The sequence below is a fragment of the Poeciliopsis prolifica genome, unplaced genomic scaffold, assembly GCF_027474105.1.
Source record: "Poeciliopsis prolifica strain line A6 unplaced genomic scaffold, Auburn_PproV2 SCAFFOLD023, whole genome shotgun sequence".
Classification (NCBI taxonomy): domain Eukaryota; kingdom Metazoa; phylum Chordata; class Actinopteri; order Cyprinodontiformes; family Poeciliidae; genus Poeciliopsis; species Poeciliopsis prolifica.
In genome coordinates this window covers 5,761,429-5,785,963 of record NW_026562398.1, presented here as the reverse complement: position 1 = coordinate 5,785,963, position 24,535 = coordinate 5,761,429, and the positions used below count along the sequence as shown (strand labels likewise).

General features: G+C 36.9%; 1 protein-coding gene across 3 annotated transcripts; it reads right to left on the bottom strand.

Moving 5' to 3' along the window:
* Window positions 1-461: 461 nt before the first annotated feature.
* frmd4bb (FERM domain containing 4Bb) lies at window positions 462-24,320 on the bottom strand. Of its 3 annotated transcripts, none has more exons than XM_055046379.1 (24): window positions 24,124-24,320; window positions 12,489-12,554; window positions 11,853-11,947; window positions 11,670-11,762; window positions 11,009-11,093; window positions 10,620-10,676; window positions 10,509-10,531; window positions 9,725-9,808; window positions 9,333-9,398; window positions 8,735-8,792; window positions 8,561-8,647; window positions 7,123-7,199; window positions 6,799-6,937; window positions 6,568-6,709; window positions 6,180-6,313; window positions 5,894-6,010; window positions 4,906-5,134; window positions 4,766-4,819; window positions 4,460-4,604; window positions 4,078-4,245; window positions 3,106-3,890; window positions 2,064-2,202; window positions 1,742-1,861; window positions 462-1,223 (listed from the first exon to the last, which is right to left on the bottom strand). In XM_055046379.1, the coding sequence occupies exons 2-23, from the start codon at window positions 12,552-12,554 to the stop codon at window positions 1,744-1,746; spliced, it is 2,961 nt and encodes a 986-aa protein (XP_054902354.1). In that variant the 5' UTR covers window positions 24,124-24,320; the 3' UTR covers window positions 462-1,223; window positions 1,742-1,743. The 3 variants fall into 3 exon arrangements, with proteins under 3 accessions (XP_054902354.1, XP_054902353.1, XP_054902355.1); XM_055046378.1 differs by lacking the exon at window positions 24,124-24,320 and adding an exon at window positions 14,014-14,197; XM_055046380.1 differs by lacking the exons at window positions 1,742-1,861; window positions 24,124-24,320 and adding an exon at window positions 14,014-14,196.
* Window positions 24,321-24,535: the final 215 nt, after the last annotated feature.

Below are 24,535 nucleotides of genomic sequence, written 5' to 3'. Positions count from 1 at the left end.
CTAACAAGCTGGCAACTATGACCACAATATTGAAGCTTGAGTTGTTCGGGATTTTTCAGATTGCTTGTGTTTGAAGAGTGCAAAACAAATAAAGTTAAGTTGAACATAATAAACAAAGAAAGTTGATTCTGGGGAAACCAGCTCAGGAAAATTAATAATTATTTAAAAATTCATTTCAGTTCAATTCAATTCTATTAAAAACATATTTTGTTCTTGAATTTAATTTAACTGAGACCTTTTACAAATTCTTGAAATATGTTCATGTTTTATAAATTTGTCCATTTGGTTTTGTTTTTGAAAAAAACTGAACAAAACATAGAACATCAGCTTTAATGCCATTATGTTTTTTGCAAGTAGAAGCAAAATGTACAATTATTCCTTAAGGCCTTGGTGACTCAATACCAGAGGCTAAACTTGTTCTTCACTAGTTGCTCATGTATAAAAAAGTGGCTACACCCATGTATGTGTCACACATTTATTGATTTGCCTCCAAATGAAAAATATTTTATGACAATATCTAACAAGGTTAAACTAGACACTCACTGTACAAAACCGTGATAAAACAAACATGAGAAAAGTTTTGTTTTTTAATGGCAGTGTTATTATTATTTTTTTTTTTCAAACCCAAAAATGTCCTCACCATGCATTTTTAAACACTTACTGCACCAACAAGACAAATGGCTTTCTAAACAATATTGAAATGATACATCAGCATGTAAAAAAATGAAGTCTAATTCAATGATAAAATCACTTCTTGTCAGATCACATCCTTGAACATATTCAAGCTTTGTTTTTATTTAGACTACTTTTGTATCATGAGATGAAGATGATGATTGTTTCAATTCTATAAACTACTGTTTTGTATAAGGCAGTAGCTTGCTCTCATTAAAATACCTGTCGCTACTTTTGTCATTAATACACATTTAATTTTGAATCCAGTGTAGTTGTGCAACATCTTGACACATTCTCATCTGCCTGTACAATTCATCCAATCCAAGGCACATGGGAAAGCCATTCAAGAGTGTCATCACTGTGTTCAGAGCTGTCTTTAACTTGAGGTCAGTGTGCACCTTTATGCACAAAATGTTGAGAACTGTTTATCACCAAAGACTGCATTGGTGGCATCAGAGAAGCCTGTTTTCAGCTCCATTTTCTCCATGTGCTGCTGGGTTCATTTTGGTCCTCTTCAGTGGATGCCCATGTAGCTCCCATCAAAGTGAAATCTGTGTGTGCAGTAACAAAATAAGATGTGAAAGTTATAGTTGTTTTGACATCTATAGTCAAGAAATATATAGACTACATTTTAGAGAAAACATAGAGATGGATGTATGAAATAAAATTTACAACAGAATCCATGAAGTGAACATGTATAATATTACTGGAATGTTACAAATGAAAGAAAAAATGCATTTTTGCTCAGAGTGAGATGGGTCATCTACTGCGTTGACATTACCATTTAACAGCATTAATTTAGGTCAAGCAATTCTGAAGTGAATGTGACTTAAGGCAAGTTTAATTTGTCATAAAGGATAGGAAATTGGAAGTTTTTTTTCTAATTAAACATCTGAGGAATTACTAACTTAATAATAGTTACATTTTGAGGGAAGCTAAAACTCAGAGCTTGATGGGGGAAAAAAATAAATATGGCACACCGTGATATGAAAGTATGATTTTGGGGGAAGACAGGTGAATGGCGTCCTGACGTCAAAATGGCGATGACTACCAACATTATCCGTCTCACCCTTAAGTGGTAGATTGGTTGTCTGATGGTTCATCTGCACTAGTGGCATCAGCACTAACCACATCTACTGACTCAGATTTTTTGGGCTTTGTTTCAGACTCTTTGTTCTCAGGAGAAAATCTTCACATTCGGGAATTAATTTTGAGTCCAGGGGTAAAAGAAGGCAGGAAGAGAAGCAGACAACAAACCCTGTGAGCACAATTTATCTGAATAGCTGGCGAATAACCCAGCAGAATACAGTCAAAGCATGATATTTTATACTGCAAGTATATCTATCGCCTTAGCAGTTTGTGGTCACAGCTACCTTAAGTGCAGCACTTACCTTCTGTGTGTGGGACTGCGATTGTACAGAGATGCTTGAGCTCCAGCGGGAGAGTACTGGGATACATGAGGTGTATCAAACTCTGTCAGGCCAACGGCCAGCTGATTGCGCCAGTTTCCTGTGCTCTCCGCTGAGGACACTAAAAAACAGTTACAAAGCAAAAACACTCAGGTGATGTTGCAGCTTTACCCACTAGTAATTACTGTTTCTAGGAGCAGAATGTCCCGTCAGAAAAAAAGACAATAGCTATGGTGTCTGCTCCATACTGCCAGCTGAAATAGCTGCTACTACTAGTACTAAAAGGACAATACTAGATGTACTGAGAGCAGAAGGTTTTTTTTCAGTGCTATTCCTTTACGTTTCTATCATTAATAGGACATGCATGAAAATAACTTTGCAACATCATCTAGAATTTCTATACATACTTTGAAATATAAAAGTTATTTCATTTGTGTTTCAAATGTTTATGTAGCTATAAAATCCAAACATAACTCTTGAGACTCACTAATCAGGGCCTGATAATTTGTCTCATCTAGATCTATCCATGGCTCGTGGAAACGGTTCTATTACATGAAAACCTACGTATATACACACAAGTACAATTTGTATGTAAGACAAAATTACAAATTACCTTTTGAGTTGTATCAGCCAAAGTGTGTAAGAGCCAATAGGGTATATGACGTCCTTATTACCATTTTTTGGGAAATGCCATTGTTCCATGAGGAAACAAATATTCATTTTCAAAGTTAACCTGTGACTAAATCACTTTTTTAAAAATAGATAGCCATGAAAAAAAGCTTGGTCATCTTAATATGGGCATTTTGAAATTAAAATGTCAGAATATTTATGTTTTAAACATGTTTCCAAATTCAAAAGTTTGCAAATATTTTCTTAATACTTGGTTGCATTTTAAATTATGTAACTTCTAATCATTTGACTATTCTTCTTCAAGCTCTTCACAATAGTTTTCTCCTGACAGAACTAGAATAACTAGTTTAGGCCCCGATGCTGGCACACACCAAAAAAAAAAAAAAAAAAATACCTGAGGAAAAAGAAGTAGTTCTGCTGGAATGGCTAAAGGCTGCTGGCATGGTTTGGTAGCCCAGGCTGTGCTGCGAGCCGCTGTCAAAGTCATATCCAACCATCAGCCCTCTCCCGCCCTCACGGTGACCTTTGCTCCGGTGGTACCATCCTCTCAGATGTTCGGCCACCAAGGCCTTCTGCATGTTTTTAGCGAGCAGTTCGTTTCTGGGACCCTCTCTGCTCCGTGGCGGTCTGACCGTTGCGTAAGGATTCTGTGAAAGACTGTCAGCTCCGTCACTGCTGTAATGCCTGAACCTGTCATGCCCATGATAGCCGTTCATCTGGTAGGAGGGGTTGACGTTGTAGTGGCCTTCAACTTCATTCTCATATACATAAGCACCGTTAGCATAAGGCTCCATGTCCTGACAGGTGTAACTGGCAACATAATAGGCACTAGGTGCATAGTGTGATGAGGTCTCACATTGATAATTACAGCTAGAATGGTGCTGGACCAAGTTGGGCATGCTTCCGGTGTTACCATACACTTCCACTTTCCTGTGCAGACGGTGCATTGTCGAGGCACGGGAGTCCAGTGTACTGTAGTGGGAGTTAGCTGCACCACAGTAGTCAAGACTGGATTGGCTAGTGTAGGAGGAGCAATCTTCTAGCACCTCTGTGCTGTTACTGCGATGCGATGGTGACAGGATAAAGACAGGCTTCTCAGTATCTGTGTCTTTTCTCAGACGTGGCTGAGACTCCAGACTTCCACTGCGATGTCTGAAACAATGAGGAGACCCCTCTGACCTGGAGATAGAAGATCGTTTTTAATATGAGTCCTACAGCATAAAAATATTTATTGATTCAGAGAAGGAAGGAATAAAAGTTATGAGAATTTTAGTTAAAGGTCAAGAGTTGGGAGAGAAGGATTGATAAAAGTTGGAGGGAGTTATTTCTGGGAGAAATGATACATGCACTGCATCAAAGACCAGACCTGAGCTGGCTGCTGCTGTAGGCGTTACGGGTCATAACTGGGGTGGGAGGCATGCTGCGTGGATCTCTGGGAGGCCTAGGAAGCGTTTTATAAGGACTGCTGTTGGTAGAGGACACCTCTCTTTGATTCTGGTAGGAATGGGGAGCCTCCAAGCCATCAAAACCTAATCTAAAAAGTTTCAGTATTAAAAAAGGAGGGTATGAGGTATGAGAAAGGATTGGGGCTGCAAACATAACACATTGAATATTCGAAACCCTGCAACATTTAAATCCTTGACTCAACACCAACATGTAAGCACTTATTAAAGCAAGAACTTGTGAAACTTCCTAAGCTTAACCTACACAAACAGAAAAAAAACCTCGAACAATATACTTGTACTCACCTGGTATGGCTTTTGTGATTGTTTCCTGCAGGAGATCCCTGTCTCTCCACATCATATTCTGTTCCCAGTGATCGCAACGGGCTGAGCTGAGGGGAACCTTGAACTGACCGGGAGCGCGGCCTCTGACCTGCACCATCAGAGTCATCTATATACGCAAAGTAAAATATTACAATGTTGACATCAGTACAGAGTTTCCACACAGTCTAAAAATGTACAGAATTTGATTCAAGTAAGAAAAACATATTTGTATTTCCCATTTAGTAAATCCAGAAAATGTAACAAAAGAGAATCTTACAAATCACTTACCATCATCCAGTGGGAGACTAGATAGGGAACTGCAATTGGAGCGGGTGAGCTCATCTAAGAAGACAGAAAAACAACTTTACATACTTTCCAAATTTGCCAAACTGATGCACTACAGCATTTATTATCAACCTACATCCTACCTGCAATGATCACTGAGGCCCGCTGAGTGGGCTTTTTCCCCTTCTTTATCCTGTACTGGTTCATCTCATCCTCGATCTGCTGCAGTTTGTGCATAGCATCCAAGCAGTTTCTCCTCCTCTTCTTCTTGACCGTTTTGCACAGCTCAGGTTCATTAGCCAGCTTCTTAGCTGCCTCGACGATCTTCCGTTGGAGGGCAAATCTGCTCTCAAGATTTCTCAAGAAAGGATCCTGCAAAAGTTTCAATTAAAACACAAAGAAAAGATTAATTTCATGTTATCCATTAACTAGAAGCTTTTATGTGAGATCCTAAATGATTTTTAGATAAACTTCAGATAGTTTTTGTCATCGAAACTTAACTAAGAAAGTAGTCAAACGTGATTCAGTGTCTCGCAAAAGTATTCAATATTCAAAACCTGCAGCTTTTTCACATTTAATTAAAGTACAACCACAAACTTCAATCTACTTTATTGGGATTTTACATAGCAAACAACACAACCAAAATCCTCACAGCAATGAGAAATGTTTGTTGAGGGTGAAGCACAGTGCTAGTTTGTTGCTCTCTTTTAGTCGTGGCTTTCTTCTTGCCACCTTTCAATAAAGGCCAGATTTGTGAGGTGAATAATTAATAGTTGTCTGAACTGAATAGCGCTCTGTAATCTTCAAGCTTAGGATATTGTCTTATGATATCCTAAGCTACTCCAAACATATCCATGGCTTTACTCTGCACCTGACTGGGATCCATGATAGCTTTTAAAAATCACTGTAATAATGCTTAGTCAAGAAATTTGTGACATAATGGAGCATGTGGCTCAGATTTTCCATATTTTGCTATTGAAAATACCTTCATGAAAACATACATGCATTTGTATAATTTCAATTCAAACATATATATGACATCTACCAAACCATTTAAAGTGGATTTAAATTTGGCACAAAAAATTAAACATGAGTTTCATTGTGTTTAAAGTGTCCTGGTCAAATACAGACCTCATTGTAGGGGAAAAGGTCATCCAACTTGAAAGCAGTGCCCACACGCCGCCTGACCTGCGGTGGTCTTTCGCCTGAGGAGAGGGGATATTCTTTTGGCAGCTTTCCTGTTAGTTCCTGACGAAAGACAAGATGGGGTTTTATACTTTAATAAAGTGCAAGTAGAAAACAGAGGCAATCAACTTTAGACCTGCACAGCAACAAAGGTTTAATAAAAGGAACTAAGCAGAAAAAAACTTTCACTCTATGAATGCTGAAATGCTGTAATACAAAAAGGATTTCTCACCGCCTCTCTGAGGCAAATCTTCTTAAGCTCTTTTGTTTTCTTGGCCAAAATGTCTTGGATTTCTTGTTCTTTTTTCCTCAGCTCAGAGAGTTTTTCTTTCTTCTGTTCTTCGCTCATTTCAGAGTCTGCCGAACCTACAGATGCAAAATTATAACAATGCTATATCTGACACATAACTGTATCTGTTACACTTGTCTTAGTGATGTTTAACTGATACATTTTTAAAAATCATCTTCGTCCTTTAATTGTCAAACTACTCAGAACAAATTTTTATATACTTGTCATTGGCAGGAATTTAATATACATTTTGAACTGTCAATAATGAGGTCATGTAAACCACATATACAATTTTGAATTCTACTGAAATATAAGATCTAATAACACCAACCTGTAGACCCCAGGCTCCCATTGCTGGCTGTTATACAGTTATTTTTCAGGCCTACATCTCCTAGTCTGTTCATCTTGGCTCCTCCATGTTCAGTAATCTCCATGGCAAGTTCCTCTAAAGTTCTGGCTGGTCCTAGTTTTGCCTTTTAAAAATGAAAAAGGCAATTAAAATTACAAAAGCTTAACAACATAATTGCTTTCTTTTAAAAATGATCTCATTGCATCTTCTTACTTTGCTTTGCTTTCTGTCCAAGTAGAACTGATGTTGGCTAATGGCCATTACCCAAATGGTCTTGATTAAAGAATGGCTGGCATACCACGTGTGGATGAGTAGGCCTGTCTGGCCAAAGGTGCGTTTTGTTACTGTTCTCCTTAAATAAGATATAAAAAATATAAAAAATCTAAGACAAGTTTGTTGGTAATTCTAATAAAAAATTGCCAGCGCATTGATCATTTGTCTGGACAGATGCTGAAAATATGGATGAGTCAGAAGTGAAACAAAAGTGTGAACAATATAATGCCTTATCAACATGAACAAACAGAAGATTCTGCTCACCTGTGTGGATCATTAACTTCTACTGCAAACTTTTTCTCTCGGAAGTACAAGTTTTCCAGCTGTTTCCACTGGTAGAGCTGTAGGTACAAACAAATAATATGTGTGTAAATTTCACTATCGAAAATAATATTCTGGATATAAAGTTCAGCATAATAGTTTGAGTTTTGTCCACTGATGTTATAAATGACTGAATCTAAAAAAAACGAACTAAAAAAACACAACTAAATTGACTCAGTTTTCATAAACTTTTACAAAAAAGTTGAGTTCAGGTGTCTTTGTTGCTTGGCTTTTTTCACCCTCAGTCATTAGAAGAAGCCAGACTTTATCATGAGCTGTCATTACAGTCTGAGCTGCCAAGTCTGCATTAACGCAGGTGTTTGAGTGAGACGAACGCCACAAGGGGACATTACATGAAGATTCATGGCCAACATAACCACTTTCCATGGCTCATCACGTAAACTCCCCCTGTTATCCAGGTGCTGCCTGTCAGCAGCCAAATATGAACAATCTATTAGGGTCACTGACTCACTGCGCGTCTCGCTTAGATCTAAATGAGATTTTTAGATAGAAAAGCCTTTGCAGTTTATTACACTACTCTCAATTTTGCTTAAAGAATACTTTGAAGACTACTAACAAGTCAATCTACTTTCAAAGACAAAATATGTGCAGAATTTACTCCTATGCTGACCAAACAAAGAAGAGTGATTTCCAGTCTTACCAGTACAACAAATGTTCAGAGTAAATCCTCAGAAAAGTTTAAAATCTCCTTTCTTTTGCTGTCAGCTTGAGCACATACTTCACTCTGGCTTCTGTCAACTCCTGACTTGTCTTTTCAGGTATTCTCTGAAGATTCATAATAAACGCCCTAAGTCCAGCCCCCTTTTCCCTTCAACATCACTGCCTCACTCCCTATTCTGCTTTTCTAAAGCCTGCTATTCAGCTGACTTCTTGCACAACGTTTGGGATGCGCCAGCCACAGATTGATTGCTTCACCCAGGGCAGCAGAGCTTTAAGAGGAAGACAATGCAGTGATAATTAGTTCATGAAACGTAAGTGAGCTGATGGATCACTCACGCGGGTGTTTCTACCATCTAATCACGAACAAAGACAATTCTAATGAAACAAGAAAATCAAGTTCTTTTTGTCTGTCTGATTCTCCAAGCCCTTTTTAAAACTCACGAGCCTTAATAAAACGAGCCGACAGATTCTTTTAGAATGAGATTTTGCTTCAAGTCTGGAGCCGTCTGCTACATTTCAAGCCAAGATTTCACGGAACTGAAAGACACGATGCATGACTTAAAGCTGGTGAATCACTGCACTGTTTTGCAACAGCGGCAGTCTTAACCCGTGCTTTTTGCAGTCATCACACCCAGATTCGTGCGTGTGGCAGAAGAAACAGAACAGACATTTCCACCGGTAATCTCCTGTGCCTTTTTACCTTTCGAGGTTTTAATTTGTCCTGTAGATCATACTGCCCAATGCCTTTATAGCTGATTCCCAGCCACCAAGGGATCCCTTGTTTATCCTGTCAGAAAAAAGTGCAGGTTATATGGCTAACTTGCCTCAAGGCGTAACAGCTGTCATTTTCAATGAGTCACATAAGAGGACCTACCTTAACCTCATAATAATGAACTCCATATGTTGGCAATGACTCCACCAGTGTTAAATACCTAAAAGAAAATTGAAAGCACGAGCCAGTATGTTTTAGATGTCACCATAAACCTTAATGTATTTTATGGGGAGTTTATGTCTGACAGAAAATAGTGTATGAATATGAACTTGAAGTAAAGTTATTTATGATTTTTCAAAATTCTTTACAAATAAAACACCAAAGTGTGGTGTGCTTTAATTCTATTATTTAATTTGTTATTTATTTATTGTGTTTTTGGGCATTTATTTGTCAGTCCTGAACAGTTTTTGACATTTCTACTCCCAAAGTAGCAGAAGCTCAAGTATGTTAGATGGAGATATATGTGGACAAAACGTGCTGGTATTCCCCCAGATTCAGGACTTAACACATGTTTCAACTGAGTATCAACTCTGGTTAGCTTTTCTGTCCTCTGTGAAGAAAATCAGCCTCAAATCATGATGATGCTAGCAAACAGTGAGGCCTTTAATCTAGGTTCAATGTCTTGGTAGGTTTGCTGTTGTGAAAATCTTGAGTTAGAAAAAAAAGATTAAGGTAATGCATAATTTTATTTGATACTTACTGTACAATAGCCTGTCCCCTAGAGACACCTTTCAGCTGCTTATAATATTCAATAACTCGATCCTCACTGCATGAAGAACACAAGATAAACAAAGTTAGGTAAGAGAAGTTTGCTGTAGAGCACAATTAACAATAAGAATGACATACTCTACAAAGACAAACATAAAAAATTTAAAAAATCCCCCAAAGATAAACAAATAAACAAATAACATAGGTAGTAATTGAATAACATAATTAAATGAAGTCATTTGTACATCATTTTATTGAATGAAAAGCTATGTCCATGTTTTTATCAAATTTAAACTCAAATTAAACTATGAGGTTTTTACAAACAGAATTACCCAGGTCTCCAGGTTTTCCCATATTTCTAGAAATATTTCATTCAAAGATTACCAGAATGCAAGAGACGGATGTTCCTTGAGGACTTTGGTGGGGAGAGTTGGCAGCTTCTTCAAATCAGCCCGGGTGTTTTCATCACTGAAACAGAAAAACCAAAAAAACAAACAGTTGTAATAGATATGGAAGTTGGATAGCAAAGAAAATGTATGCATTTGTATACATTTGTCTTTTTAGTAGGAAAGAAAAGTAACTATAAAGTTGCTCTTACAGATATTCTTGTTGAAAATGAAAAAATCTCTGTAGGACTCGTTAGTTACATGCCTTTTATATTGGGGGAGTTTTGGAGCTTTGCCTTAAACAGCTTCTTTCTAGCCAGGAGAGTTCAGGATTTGTGGAACTAATGCTAAGGCTTCAAGTAGAAAATAATCCCAATATCTACTAATTTCTGGTTAGAACAGGAAAAAGAATCAGCAAAACAATTACAATATAATCTATTTTGTGCCACCTGGTTATGACCAGGTGGCAACATCCACAAAGACCTGCATTATTTCTGAACACAGTGTGCGTTGTGCATTTTTTAAACAACGCTAATAGCAGCTGTGTGCTTCCGAAAGGTGATTCTGCTCTGCAATCCTTGGCATCATCGCAGCATTGTGAGATTCATTAGCTGTCTAGTGCAAGCTTCGCAGCACTCTGTGGTGAGCCTCACAGAGTACCGCTATTGATTTTTGTTGTCTGCACTGGTGAAACAAGTGACCTATTGAATGATGTTCCCTGAAAGCTCACTATTAACTCCTCCAGCTGCTCTTAAATACTCCTACACAACATGTGTTCTTACCTTGTATAGTCTCCTTTAGCCTCCTGGTGAGAAAAAAAGCACCTTGTATTAGATAATATCCTTTACATACACCAATTATCATATGAATAGGGTTATACTAATAGCACCAACCTGCAATGCGTTTGCAGCCAATCTAAAGACATTCTCAGTTTCTACTTCAATCATCCCCTGAGAAATATAAAAGGAAAAAAGACTGAGAAATACATGCAGGAAATGTTGATTAGCAGAGAGAAAGCTCTGCTGATCCAAACATAGATCATTCCCTGTGTTCCCCCACTGCAACCTCTGCCTTGTGTTATTCTGCTTTCACAGACATTGTGCACTTTCCATTCCAGCCGGCAGAGTGAGAAAATTGTGCCCTGCAGTCATTACTGTCTGCTGGGCTGAGGTGCAGGGTTCTGAGACAGTGAATCATCCCGCAGCTGCTGCAAAAACATCTGCATCGAATGATTTTTTTGTGCTTTTAATTCCCAGAAAACACATATAAGAAAACCACTTACGTTGTAGACGGCTGATTTTGCATTCAGATAGAATAACTCCACCGTTATGATGTCCTTTAGCTGCGTTATGTTTTCTAAATAAAACCTACCCAAAACAAAAGGAGGGATAAGTTAGAGTTGCTGACAGTGCGTCCTTTTTAAGTTAATACTTTTCTCATCAAATTTTGCCTTGTAGAGGTATTCACTCAACTTGAAATTAGATCCAAAAACCTCAAGGTATTTTCTTGGGATTTTATGTAAAGAATCAACACAAAGAAAAACTTAAATAGGAATCAAAATAATGCATACTGTAGTTTTCTGTATGTAGATTCACCCTTTTTATTCTGATGCTCCTAAGCTAAATACAATGCAATTAATTGTTTTCAGAAAGTACCAAATTCATAAATTAATAAATGAATTGTATCTTTAATCCTTCTGGATTACATGTACAATTTGTTCCTTAAACAAACACCATCATAAAAACCAAAGAACACAACAGAAAGTTTCAAGGTATCTAACATATAAAGTCCCATCAAATTATGTTAAACTTTGTGGCTATCACAAAAAAATCAGGTGTGGGAGAACATGTCCACCATAAAATATTTTTTTTCACATTAAAATAAAGCAAAGTATTGCTCTCTGACTGTGAGACAGAGTCAAATATGAAAAGATGAGTTATTACCTGACAAGAAAGTTCAGGGAAATGGCTCCTGGTTTCTTAGAAAAGTCATGATCAAGAACCCTTCGATCCATCTGCAACCACTTACACTGACCACTGAAGGAGCAAACAGGAACATACATAAAAACAGGTCTGCAAATTTTATTACTTCTCTCTGCAAATAAAAAATGACTAGAATTTGCATACTTGTCGTCAAAAAATGCAAGTCCAAAGAATTCCTTCTCTTTGAGGTTGAAGTGGGAGGACACCAAGTCAAGGAGCTCATATGACAGAAGCTTTGGCTGAGATGGAAAGATAGAGATCAAACTAAATGTAATGAACACATCAAACTATTGTAGAAGTACCACAAGTGGTTTAAGAAATAAGAAGAAGTTTTTGGGACCAGTATATGTTCCGTTTGATGTACTTCTGAAGTTGAATGCTGGATGTAAAAGCAACATAAAGCCCAATTTAACCATGTTGTAGTTGCAAGTAAAAACTGGAAAACCACTAAGAACGACCCATCGTTCTACTCAATGAACATCCATTACGATAACATTAGCTCATTATTAAAATAATTTGATAATTCACTTCATAATGTCAAAACATGGCACAAGGATTTAAGTTTTATATGCACATCTCATTAACTCCAACTAAAGAATCTGCTTCACCTCGATGATAAATACTCCATAATGCTCAGCAGTCATCAACATAGTAGGGAAGATATTGCAAAAGTGCGTCAAAGAGAAATTCAAGTGCCTCAGCTGCGACCTCAATAACCTTTCTCAATTACTGTGCAAATATAATAGTCTTTCAAAGTATGGTTTCATATCTATATCATACCTGAACCAGCAGCTCGAGCTTTCTGTCATCCAGCAGCTGAACCTGGCACAGTTTACCGTCAGTCATCTGCAGTGGAAGAGAAGAAAAAGCTGAGGGCTTGTGAGAGATTTCAAGTAATCCATAATCACAAAGCATAGGGATATGGTGTCATTATGTGTTCATAATGCATCTGTCAACATGGCAGCAAAGCACCTAAAAGGTCTTAGAAGATTTGTGATTTTGAAAATATTGTTGGTTTTGTGGTTCCCTACTCCCACATTATGTTTCTTACCAACCAAGAGTTAATTCATACATGGTCTAGAATCATTTTTGTCAACTCTGGAACCCAATGATTTAAAATAGTCTAAAATACTCTCTATGATGTTTTTCAGTTTCAAAGAAAAAAAAAATAGCAATCCTAAATGCCCTAATTGTGCTCCATATTATTCATCAAAATCATTTACTACCAACATAGATAAACTGATGCACAATGGTTCAATACATGGAAATGGAACAGAATTAGCCAAAAACAAGTTATGAGAGAGAAAAAATAAACAAACAAACAAAAAAGAAAACGGGTCCAAATTGATGATTCCTTGATCAAGAGTTGAAGAGGGAAAAAAATCCTTTTGACTCAGTAGTTAATAATGCAATCCTATTTAAAACACTGCTGTGTTAACAACAATAAAACCATTATCCCAAGGATTTATTGCTGTGGTAACCAAAGGAAAGGATTTGATGTTTTTGCTTTTAGTCTTTGTATAGCAGAACAAAGGTATTAAGGGCTATAACAACCTGGATTATTTAGATATTATTCAGGCTGGTTCAGAAGCTACATTTCAGATCGTTCAGAAGTTCCTTTAGAACAGAATAACTAAGAAATTCAAAATAAATTAGCACAAAGTGCATGTGCACTGAAAGTAAAATATACCAAAAGCCTATGTAAAGTTTTTTTTCTTCTTCTATTTATTTTAATGTATTTTAATCTGTATTTGATATATTTGGTGCAATACATGAAAACACACATTGTTCAGGAACATATGATAAAGACAGATTCATACAGAAAAAATATGTATGTTTAATTAAAGAATTTCACTAGTTGGTGATCAAGAATTAACCTACTGGACTTATGAGATATATTAAATAAAAAAACAAAAAGTCTTTCGCCACCCTATGACTCTGCTAAAAAAAAAAAAAAAAAAAAAAAAAAAACATTTATCAAGATTTAGACTAAGGTCAGCATTTTTTGCAATTTTCTTTGGCAGCTTTATGCATGATTAAAAACATAATATTTTTTGGTGCAAGATCCAATTCTTTTTTTTTTTAGTCATCATAAAGCATGGCTGACATGTTGGAGAATGTGAAGTTCTCTGTTTACCGGAAAATATGTTACACCCTTGTAAAAGTGACAGATTGAGGTTAACCTGTTTAACAACTAAAAAACAACTCCCAAACCTGGGAAGAAAAAAAAATCTGCCTCCCAATTTGACAGAATGAGGTTGATTGCAGCTTCTAACAGTAGCAGAGAACCAAGCAGATACTGTACCTGAAAGATCTCTTTAGGGAGAGCGCAGGTGTGGATGCATCCCTTACTTGCTCTCATCCTTTGAACAGCGTCTGTTCATAGATGTAGCTCGTAAAACTGCTGCCTCTAACTGACTGGCTGCTGGCTACCGCTAACGAGAAGAAGACTGCTCCATCCTGGAAATCAACAGGAGCAGCCGAGCCTTTGCTCTGTGCACTGAAGGCTTACACAATGTGAACGCAACAGCTGACCTACAGTAATGACGACTGTCTGAGCCAGACTCCTGACCAACAGTTTAGGGTTTATTCCTTCTTAATGCAAGCAGTAAAGGTCAGAGGAAAGTAAAAGACATGTTCTGAAATGTGTGAACAAGCTGCTGAAGCAGGACAAGTACACTACTTTTATTTTTGTATTTTTGAATGGATTAATTGATTGAAAAACAACTGTCATAAAATTGACACATTATTTTGGAAATTTAAATATGTGCAAAGTTGGATCTCCAGGCATAGATGATGCTTATAAAGCCAAATTGCTCCAGGAAATCAAACATTTCAATGACCTTAAGTGTTTATGCATGGAGTGATTGAAATATTGAGCCAAGTTCATTCCAGAAGCTTCTTAAGACCACCAAAAGCTCTGTGGTTTGTGTACAACTTGCTAAGAAATATTTATTCTAATATTAGTGGCAGTAGATAATTGAGCCTTTATGCATACTTTTGAACCTGTATGGAATGGATCATTTATTTTATTATGGAGTTATTTTAGAAAATTATTTTCCCACCATAATGAGTAAATAAATTGTCTTGATTCATTTAACGTTTGACACACCCTGTCAATTCTTTGAATGACATCATATTTAATTATTTAAGCAGCCCTTTGTTAACTGTTCCCCTGAAATGAGTTTGTCCCATTACCATGGTCATAAATTTTATTTTATGATCTAAATTAAAAATGTGCATTGAATAAATCCAATTAATTTCAAGCAGGCATTCATCTGACAGTCACAAGTATATGATTACGTTGGGTTAATCTGGATTTAGTTATGGCTACATCTCCGTGGGGTCATGTTATCTGTCTGTGTTAAATACAGTGCTCTGTACTATAAAATGACCACTAGAGGGTGCAGGAATTACTCTTAGGAACTTAGAATGAGGACAATCGCTTCATCTATATAAGCAGTTTGGGGTTCAGCTGATTTAGATAAAGTAGGTAAGATCGAGGAGCTTCCATTTTTAACAGCCCACAGAATTAATCATCTGAGTGCTTACTGCTATCAGATAGAGAAGCACGGCAGTCCAGAATGAAATGAATGAATAAAGTTATTGCTTAGGAGTGACGGGCAGAAGAGGCTCTTCACCACATTCAAACACACCTGACCCCAGGTCATAGGCAACGACCCATTCAGACTCCTGGATACAGAAAAATTTGCACTGCTGTTTATATTGCATTTGCAGATTTAGCATCTTATAGTGTCTTGATAAAGTATCAAGTCTTCTTAATTATGTTATGTTACCACAACAAATGTTAATGTATTTTTTATGTTCATTTTTAAACCAACATAAAGAATACAACAAAGCTGCAAAGGGAAGGAAAAATGAAGTACATATGTTCTATGTTTTGAGAAATCAAACTCAGAAATGTGTGATTTTAGTTTAATATCACCCCCTTGACTCTGTTATCCCTCATCAACTTCCAGTTCTGATAAACACCTCCAGAAGTCCACATGTGTGTACTTTAGTTTACTTACAGCTGTACCATAAAGACCTGAGGGGTTTGTTGGATAACATGATGCTGTCATGAAGACTAAATAGCACAGCAGTCAAGTCAGGGACAAACTTGTACAAAAATGTAATATTTTAAAATGTACAGTAGTCAACCAAACCTGAGTGAGGGTTGGGCAAGGAGTGGTGTATGGTAACTCTGGAGGAGTGACAGAGATACGCAACTCAGTCATGGACTCAGTTGTTTATGAAAGAATGGCAGGAACATAGCTAAAAGAAGTCCCATTTCCAGGTTGTCACAAAACCAATGGCAATACAGAAAAGTATATTATTCAAAGCTAAACTGAATAAACCGAGCCATATATTGCAATAGGTTCCAAATTGATTGCAGAGTGCATTTCGATTTAGGTACTTAGATTTACAGTCCCACTTTCAGTTTGTAGTGTTATAACTATAAACCTCAGTATATCATTAGGATGTATGTGATAGAGTAATGCAAAGTAATCTGAATAAGGAGAAAAACATAGAAGGACCTGTTTTTCAAAAATACAACATGTAATCCTCCTGTATACACCATCCTCATGGGGACTTCAGGGAGACTGTGGAGATGATTTTCTTCAGCATAAACAAGGGAAGATTGTCACAATGTTCTTTCTGAAAATATTTCTAAAACATAAAAATTACTTGTGTACATCAACCACATGCAATACCAATAAAATCAATTTCATTTTGATGCTGTGGTGTGACAAAATGGGAAAAAGTTTGAAATAACTTACCAATAAACTGCATAAAATAATGCTTTTACATCTCATTTTTCTTCCCAGAAAAAACTGATGAATTTTATTACCATCTAATTTTTCTTCCTACAAAAATTAGATGTAACAGATGAACTTTCTCTTTTTTCAGCTTGAAAAGAGAAAATATTGACTAAAGGGTGCAAGTTTGGCTCTTTTGAAGCAAATCATATGAACTTATGAAGTAAAAGAATCTCAGTGGAAACTTGAACAAGGCACACAAGTTTCATAGGTGACCTGAAAATGATCCTCATTTTAAGTTCTGATGCATTTGCTCACTTCACTACTTCCAATTTCACAATCTTCTCTGGAGCAAATGTCAACCTTGAGGTGAACAATAGGCTTAGCATCTCTGTCTCCTGAGCACACCGTCTGTCAGTATTTAATACGTCACACTGGTTAAATGTCATGTCCAGACTGCAGCCTGTTTTATCTCGCTTTCCCAACTTAATGCATTATTGATGAGGTCCAATATCAAGTCTCAGCCTGCTCCCTGCTCTTATGTGCTCTTTTAAAGATGCCTGATGTAATTAACAAACATATTGCCTTTTGCACTCTACTTTGAAATTAACTGCCTTAATTCATAAGCGATTTATTTCAATAATAAATAGCACATTTAATGACTTGATTTACATCTACACACACAAATCTAGAGATTGTTGTTTCTCTAGATTTGTGTGTGTAAATGTGAATCAAGTCTGGAAGCAGCATAAAACAGGACGTGACACCCAGTGAAATGGTTAATACCAAAACACAAGTTCTATGATTTAATGACTTGGGATTTAGTTTGTGTGGTAGGATAATATGTATTATTTTTGACCTTTGTTACCTGACCCCTAGTGTTTCAAAGAGCTCTAACCGAAGGTCTATAGTGATTCTGAAGTTCGCTAAAGAGACCTCAGGGAAAACAGCAGTACTGAGTGCTTCTTCAAATAACACTGGCAACATGCTGAAGTTGCCATGATTTGTTGACATAATAAATTACATTCATAATAATCTATCAATATTAATAGTTTTTGTTGACATATAATTTTAAGAAATGTATCTCTTTTAATTTGAGTTTTTTTTTCTAAAAAATTTATAATTGTTTTCCTTTCCGTCACTGTAAGTATATTCCTGATTTAAAACAAGTCAGTTGTATGATATTCTTCTGTTTTCTGCTGTATGATAGCCTGTTGTATGATGTTTTAATGTTTTCTGACCAAGTTGTTGTTGAAAATGAGAATTAGCTAGTTAAATATAAAGATTAAATAAAATTAAATACATTAAGCAATCCTATAATGCTGAAAAATCATCCAAAGTGGATGAATTGGACAAATTCCCTCAAATTTTGTAATAAATAAATTGATGAAATAGCAGTACGATTGACAATCAAGAAATTATATTATAGATTAACTCAACTAAAAGTAATTAGTGGTCGTCCACTTTATTAAAATAAATTATTCAAATTTGAGGCGTGTTTCTGGAATATCTCTCCCTGAAGGATGATTATCTTTCATTTTGTCTTAACTATGAACTTGTGTGACATGTTTCTATGTTGGCTGCCGTTAGACCACCAAAACCTCTGCTCAGGGTTAAGTTTCCAGCAGTATTCTTTTGTGTGTGTATGTGTGTGTGTGAGTGATTCAACTGAAAACAGAAGCTATTGCGCAGCAACGGTTTTGTGGGTTTGTAATGCTGAGCAGTCACTTCTATCAAAAATCGCTACTGGTCAATAAACCTGGACAAGGGGTTGAGGGAGATGGACTATACAACCAAAACACACAAGCCAAGTAAAGGGAGGAAAAACTACAGGCAACATATTGCTAAACAATGGTTGAGATTTAAAGCATTAGGAGCCTGAGGCTTTGACTTACTCTATTTTTTGCTGAGCTGCAAAGGCATTTTAATCAAGTAAATCCCCTCACAGCATACTAAGCAGACCAATCAGATGTTTCTGCAATGTGAAATTAAATTTCTGGGGAAGGGCACATTAGGTTATGAGGAAGCTGTGGTGTCTCAGTGGGTTACATAACACCACTAGTCTTTGTTTCAATCAAACATGGAAGCATCCCGTTAAATAGTGCCATGTTACTGTACTCTCCCTAATTTGCCCCTAGTTTGCATATATATGAATATACGCACTATTGGGTTTTTTGTTTGTTTCTTTTAGAAGGTCACATACCTTTAACTACTCTATACATAATACATGTAATTATGTTTATTACATGCATCACATTTGGTTGCTAAAGAGTAATGATTATCCCACTGTATCTAATTGCTCTAAAATGCATTTTTCTATTCCAATAAACAATATGTTTCAAGAAATATATGTAGCAAAAAAATTTAAATAACATAAAAAGGTACGTTTTTAAATTATTCTTTTTTGACAACATACTATATAAAAAACAGCAAAGCAACAATCCTAATGAACTAAAACTCAAATGGCAGCTATGAGCTGAAGGATGCAGCTCATAGCTGGTTTATCTCCTTATCTCAAGTCTCATCATGACTCATGCTGTCAGTGGTCAAAAGGTATCAGTGTGTCGTCATCTCTCAAAGACGAGCCGTCTGGCTGTTTGTGATATCCGGGAAATTTATGAGCACAAAGAGGCTCAGGATATTATGCAGGCTGTCTAGTACAAGTCTTAATGTGATTTATATAATTAAAAGCTGACATACTAGGAAATGGTGGGATTTGTGTGAATAAAGTCATGCCATACATATTTTATTCTATTTTATTAGTGTCGAAGCTTGTTCTACATATTGCACTAGATGCTTGTACTTTTTTAGTTTTGAAAAGGAACACTTATAACAGTACTGTATTGCAAATGAGAAATTTTATCAAAAAAATATTAATATAATTGTAGAAGTATTTCATTTATGTTTGTGGACCAGTGTGCTAAATAAACATTAGATCGAGAGTGTGACGCACCAATGGATTGCTCTTCAAAGCAAAACTAGCAGATAAGCTAATATAAAATTAAATATTTTTTATTGTGTTTTTATGAAGCCTGACAATACTCACTTTTTATGCCCAGCAGATTATTTTAATTTTCCATTGGGATCTTGTTAATATCACATAAAAAAAATGTGATTGAATGTGCCACAAATGATCTTGTATGTACTTTGGTCCTCAGAAGAAAAGTGCTGTTGGTTGGTAGAATCTAATAATTGTAAAGGCTGATCGGTGCATGTCTCATTTTAGCCCAATTAGAACTATTGGGCACAATGTGATTCAGTGGGAGTCGCAGTTGCATTGAAATCTGCAAGTTGTGGATTCAATTCTGGCTTCCTCTTCTGCCACATTGATGTGCCCTGGGGCAAGACACCTATCCCCAAAGCTTTTTTTTTTTTTTACCTATCTTCAAATTGATGTATGAATTTGTGGAAGACTGTGCCTAAATGAATGTGGTTCTAGAGTAAAGTACTCTGAGGGGTTAGTATGATTAGGAAAGCACTATATGCATAGAAACAGATAATGTACATTTAAAAAGCTTTAGTAAATATATTTTTTACTGTTTTACACAATTAATGATAGGTAAGCTTATCTGAGACATAGGAATAAATAGTAAAAATGCTTGTAGTTCATTAAGAATATTGCTTTTGTCTTGACAGTTTTTTAAGAAAAAATATTGGTCAAATGCCAAAAAATATAAACTTTGTGTAATACAAGTTTTCTGTATCTTATGATCATCTCCAGTCTTTTGGGATTCTGTACCACCATGTGCTTTGCAGAACAAAAGCCCTCTTAAGAAAATACAGACACACATTTAGACTGGCAAATGATGTCACACATCAATTGTTAAACTATTTATCTATTTCAGTAATTCATTAAATCAACACATAGTCATGATCCCTTCAGTGTAGATCATTTTGCCACTTCAAATCACAAGGCGAGCATTCAGATCATGAGGCTAGAAAGAAGTCAAAGTATCGTGGTTTACAACTGCTGGGAATTTCCCAATGCTTATTTATGCATTCTGTCCAAATCCAATCAGGGTTTTAAAATAAAGGCATCCCACGTCACGTTCAGTATGTCATTACAATCATCAGATTTTGCTTGATGATCAACATATTTCTAAGATCAGACAAACAGCGGCAGGTCATTAGATGTCTGCTCTTTAGTCCACCCTCAAACTACCCAGATGCTTTCTTCACTTTTTACTAAATCAAACTAGTTCACCCATCCTATATCACCATTATAAGTTCAAAGTGATTATTTTGACTACCTCCTGCTTAATACTTGAGGGTCAGTTCAAACATCATATTCTGTGTTGAGACCTTTCAGTAGATCACATGGTTTTGTTGATCATGGAACAAAAGGATGGTCTAATAGAGGGTAGCTGTTTTAATGAATGTGAATTTGTATTTGATCATTTCTATGTTGGAATCTACAACACAATGACAGTCAAACCTAATCTATGCTGTTCTATGGTGAAAAGAGATTCTTAAAAGAACAAATCTAAGTTTATGAAACTTCTAAAACAGAATATTTGGATGGGCTTTTTTTTTAACCTCAGGACAAACCTGCAATGAAATAAGCATGAAAAACAAAATATACAAAGGATGAGATATTCTACACTAATCCTGTAAAACCATCTAGAATGCAAAACAGGTGGATTTTTAGTTACTGTGTAAGTAAAGGGGCTTGCCCAGAGAGGTTTGCATCCTTGTTGGCCGCAGCCAACAGTGGCATTAGTAGCAGTTTTATTTCTTTATGTTAAAATTACAAAAAGGGGTCTTTGGAATGAACTCGGTTGTAAATTTCATTGCAATGCATATCTGTCACAGTTTGACCTTTTGTTAAGACTAGAAGAAGGATCACAGGGGGAGAGGAAACAACGTGGAAGCTGCTTCTCGTATGTACAGCCAGTGGACCATGTCAGTGAGGGCAGTAAACCGGATATTATTGGCTCAAAACAATAACTGGAGAATGAATGCAGCCTCAAGGGTTAACAAATGAACACTCAGACACAGGAAGGTGATTGTGAGTTCATATGTCACAGCTGAGGAAGATTTGCAAAGGGTTGATAATTGGGATAGTAAAATTGAGACTAAACTGACGATTAAAATAATACATCTTCTTGTTAGTCTCATTGTCATAAATTAGACATACTTACAAAAAACTGCAAGCAGACAAAGAACAGAAACTTTTAAGACCACTGAAACTTTTACAGCTTTTCTTATTTTGACAGATTTAAGTCTGAGTTGGAAAAAAATAAGATAAAATCACAGACTGTAGATTTTCATTACAAAACACTGCAGTAACTTTCTGCAGAGCTCAGGGACATGGCACTGAGGCAGGATGTGAATGGTTGGAAGAAAATAGGACATAAAAACCAATATGCCACATTGCACTAGACTGAAACAGAATCATTCATTGTGCTTATTTCCCTGAGAGTATATATCAAAATGGCTCTGATGCCTTTTGCAAAATGCTGGATCAGATGAACTAATGATTTTTAAGTCACTTGCTCATAAATAAGACAACTTTCCAAGCCTAACCTTGCAATTTGCTAACATTTTAACACTCTCTTATTGAATTTCATGTTATAATATATATTAGATTTGCTCCCACTCTTAAGTATGCGGATACAAGATTACTTGCACATCCAAATATAGATCTCTTCCACTCTGTCTTTAGCTCATTTTTCATCAAGTCTCAGAAGGCTTTGATTCCTGGATGGAAAGTTTCCAACTGAGTGCTAAGACATTTCTTAGAAGTATCAAACAGATAAAGAGCATCAGCATGTTTATATGTGTTGGGCTGAGGCCACGTTAATAAATTGTATATGAAAAAAAGCTGATGCAGAAATGCACAAGAATTCAACTGTGGTGATAAATGACACAGGACATCCTGTCTAGTGAACAGAAAGAGCAGAATGTTTCAAGCTTAACATGTGTTACACAGGCACGAGCCCCAGAAGAATCCTGTTTGTTCTTTCTGGTGCTTAAAATATACCTTCCTTTAGCTAAGAGATAACAGTAGGAGGAAGGTTAATATTAGCCACACAGTGTCTTGAAAAATAATTAATTCCTATGAAGTTTGTTAGGATTTCAAAAATGTATATACTTTTTTCTGAAATAAAAATTTAAAGACCAGGCTTTTGTATAACCACCCTTATCTATAATCCCAACTGCAAGTCTTTTGGATAATGTTTCCATAAGCTTTGCACAATTAGGGCCTGAATTTTTTATCCCTTCTTTCATGCAGAATACATCAAGTTTCATCTGATTTAATCCAAGGGGTGTACATATTGCAATTTTCAAGTCATAATAAAGATTTACAGTTGAATTCAGGCCTAAATTTTGATTGACCAATTCGAACACAAAAATATGTGTTTTATCCATACTCTTTCATTTAAGCTTCAGTTGTATGGTTAGGGTTGTTTTCCTGTTGTAATGTAAACTTTCACCCCAGCCCCAAGTGTTTTGTAGCATCTAAACGACTTTATTGCATTATTTATTGTGTAATATTTAGGTTTATCTCCCTTCAGAGAGGCATTCCCATTCCATTAGTTTTGGTATTTTCTATACTGGTGATCTCTGCAGCTCCTCCAGAGTTACCATAGGCCTCTTGGCGTGTTCTCTGATTCTTGCTGTCTTTGTCCTGCCTGTCAGTTTAAGTGGACAGCTGTGCTTTAGCTTGCAGTTGTGCCGTACTCTTTTCATTTCAAGATAGTTGTTAGATGATGGTTTGAAACTCTCCATGACCCTTACTCAGCCCAAGGCGTTTTCGAACAAACCTCTGAGGCATCCACAGAATAGACATGCACTGGATTTTATTAAGTGGGATGAGAGGAAAGGGGAGCTAAATACAAATCCACATCATATTTAGATTACAGTAAAAAAAAAAGCAATGCATAATCTTATTTTATATAAACATATGTGTGTGTTGGTGTATCACATTAAAACCAAAGGAAATACAATAAGGGTTGTAAAGCTGTCAGGTCAACACGAAGGAACTATTCTATCACAGTTTGTGAGGTGCATACACTGGCCCACCTGCAGATAGACGCTACAACAGGTTTAGATTTGTTGTACATCCTGGCAAAATTTAGTTAGTGGCCTGAGCTGCAAGTCATAGAAAATCACATTCACTTGTCAAGATGGTACCAGGATGAAAAAGGAAAATCCATCAACAGGCATAATTTGCAGTTATGCAAAAGGTCAAATGATGATTCAGTAAGCATTTTTAATATTCACCAAGGCGCACTTCCTGTATCAATTTGTATGCTATGACTCATTCAGCCCATAGCTTGTAAATCCCTTTTCTTATTCAGAAACACATTCAGGAATTTTCAAAAGCACTTTCATCTCTTAAAATCAGCTGCATGTCCCACTGTTGGAGCCCAATCCAAAGGGCCACAGTCCAGGGAGAACAATGAGACTGCTACTGTAGGTTACTGTACATGGGTGGGCTCCACCTGAGCCCCATGTCTAAAACACATGTCAAACAAAAGCACTCTCCTCCTTGTTTCACCGAGGAAACGCAAGAGACAAACCCATGCAGTTGTAATTGTTACTGGTGCTCTCGCCTCGGATCACATGCATGAATGACTGATCATACTTTGTCTCCTCACAGCTCTTTGAGGCGCTTTAAATGTGTCCAGACGCACCAAGAATCGCCTTACCTTTACGCTCCCTGCTGAGTATTTATCCCGCTCTAAGTGAAGATCAGGCAGACACTCTCCGGCATATTGATCCGCTCCGTTCAGCTTTGTCCACGGCTGGTCTTGACCGGGAGGAGAGCCGCCGTACAGCCGCTGCCAGTGCCCATCATCCGGTACGAGCAGAGCGCACACACTCACCACGCCTTCACCCGCCGCCGGCTATTATGTGAACAAGCCCCGCTCCCCTCTCCCTCCCTCTCTCCCTCTCTCTGCCTCCTCCCTTCGCCGCTCCCTCTCAGCGCCTCTCATCCAGCAGCTGCCGGCCGGGCTGGTTCACACTGCATCCCCATGTTAATGAAGCTTGATGGCCTGAAGGCGGTGTCTTTGCTGCATCCCTTACTATCACATGAGATCCATTCGGTCCATGCGTGTC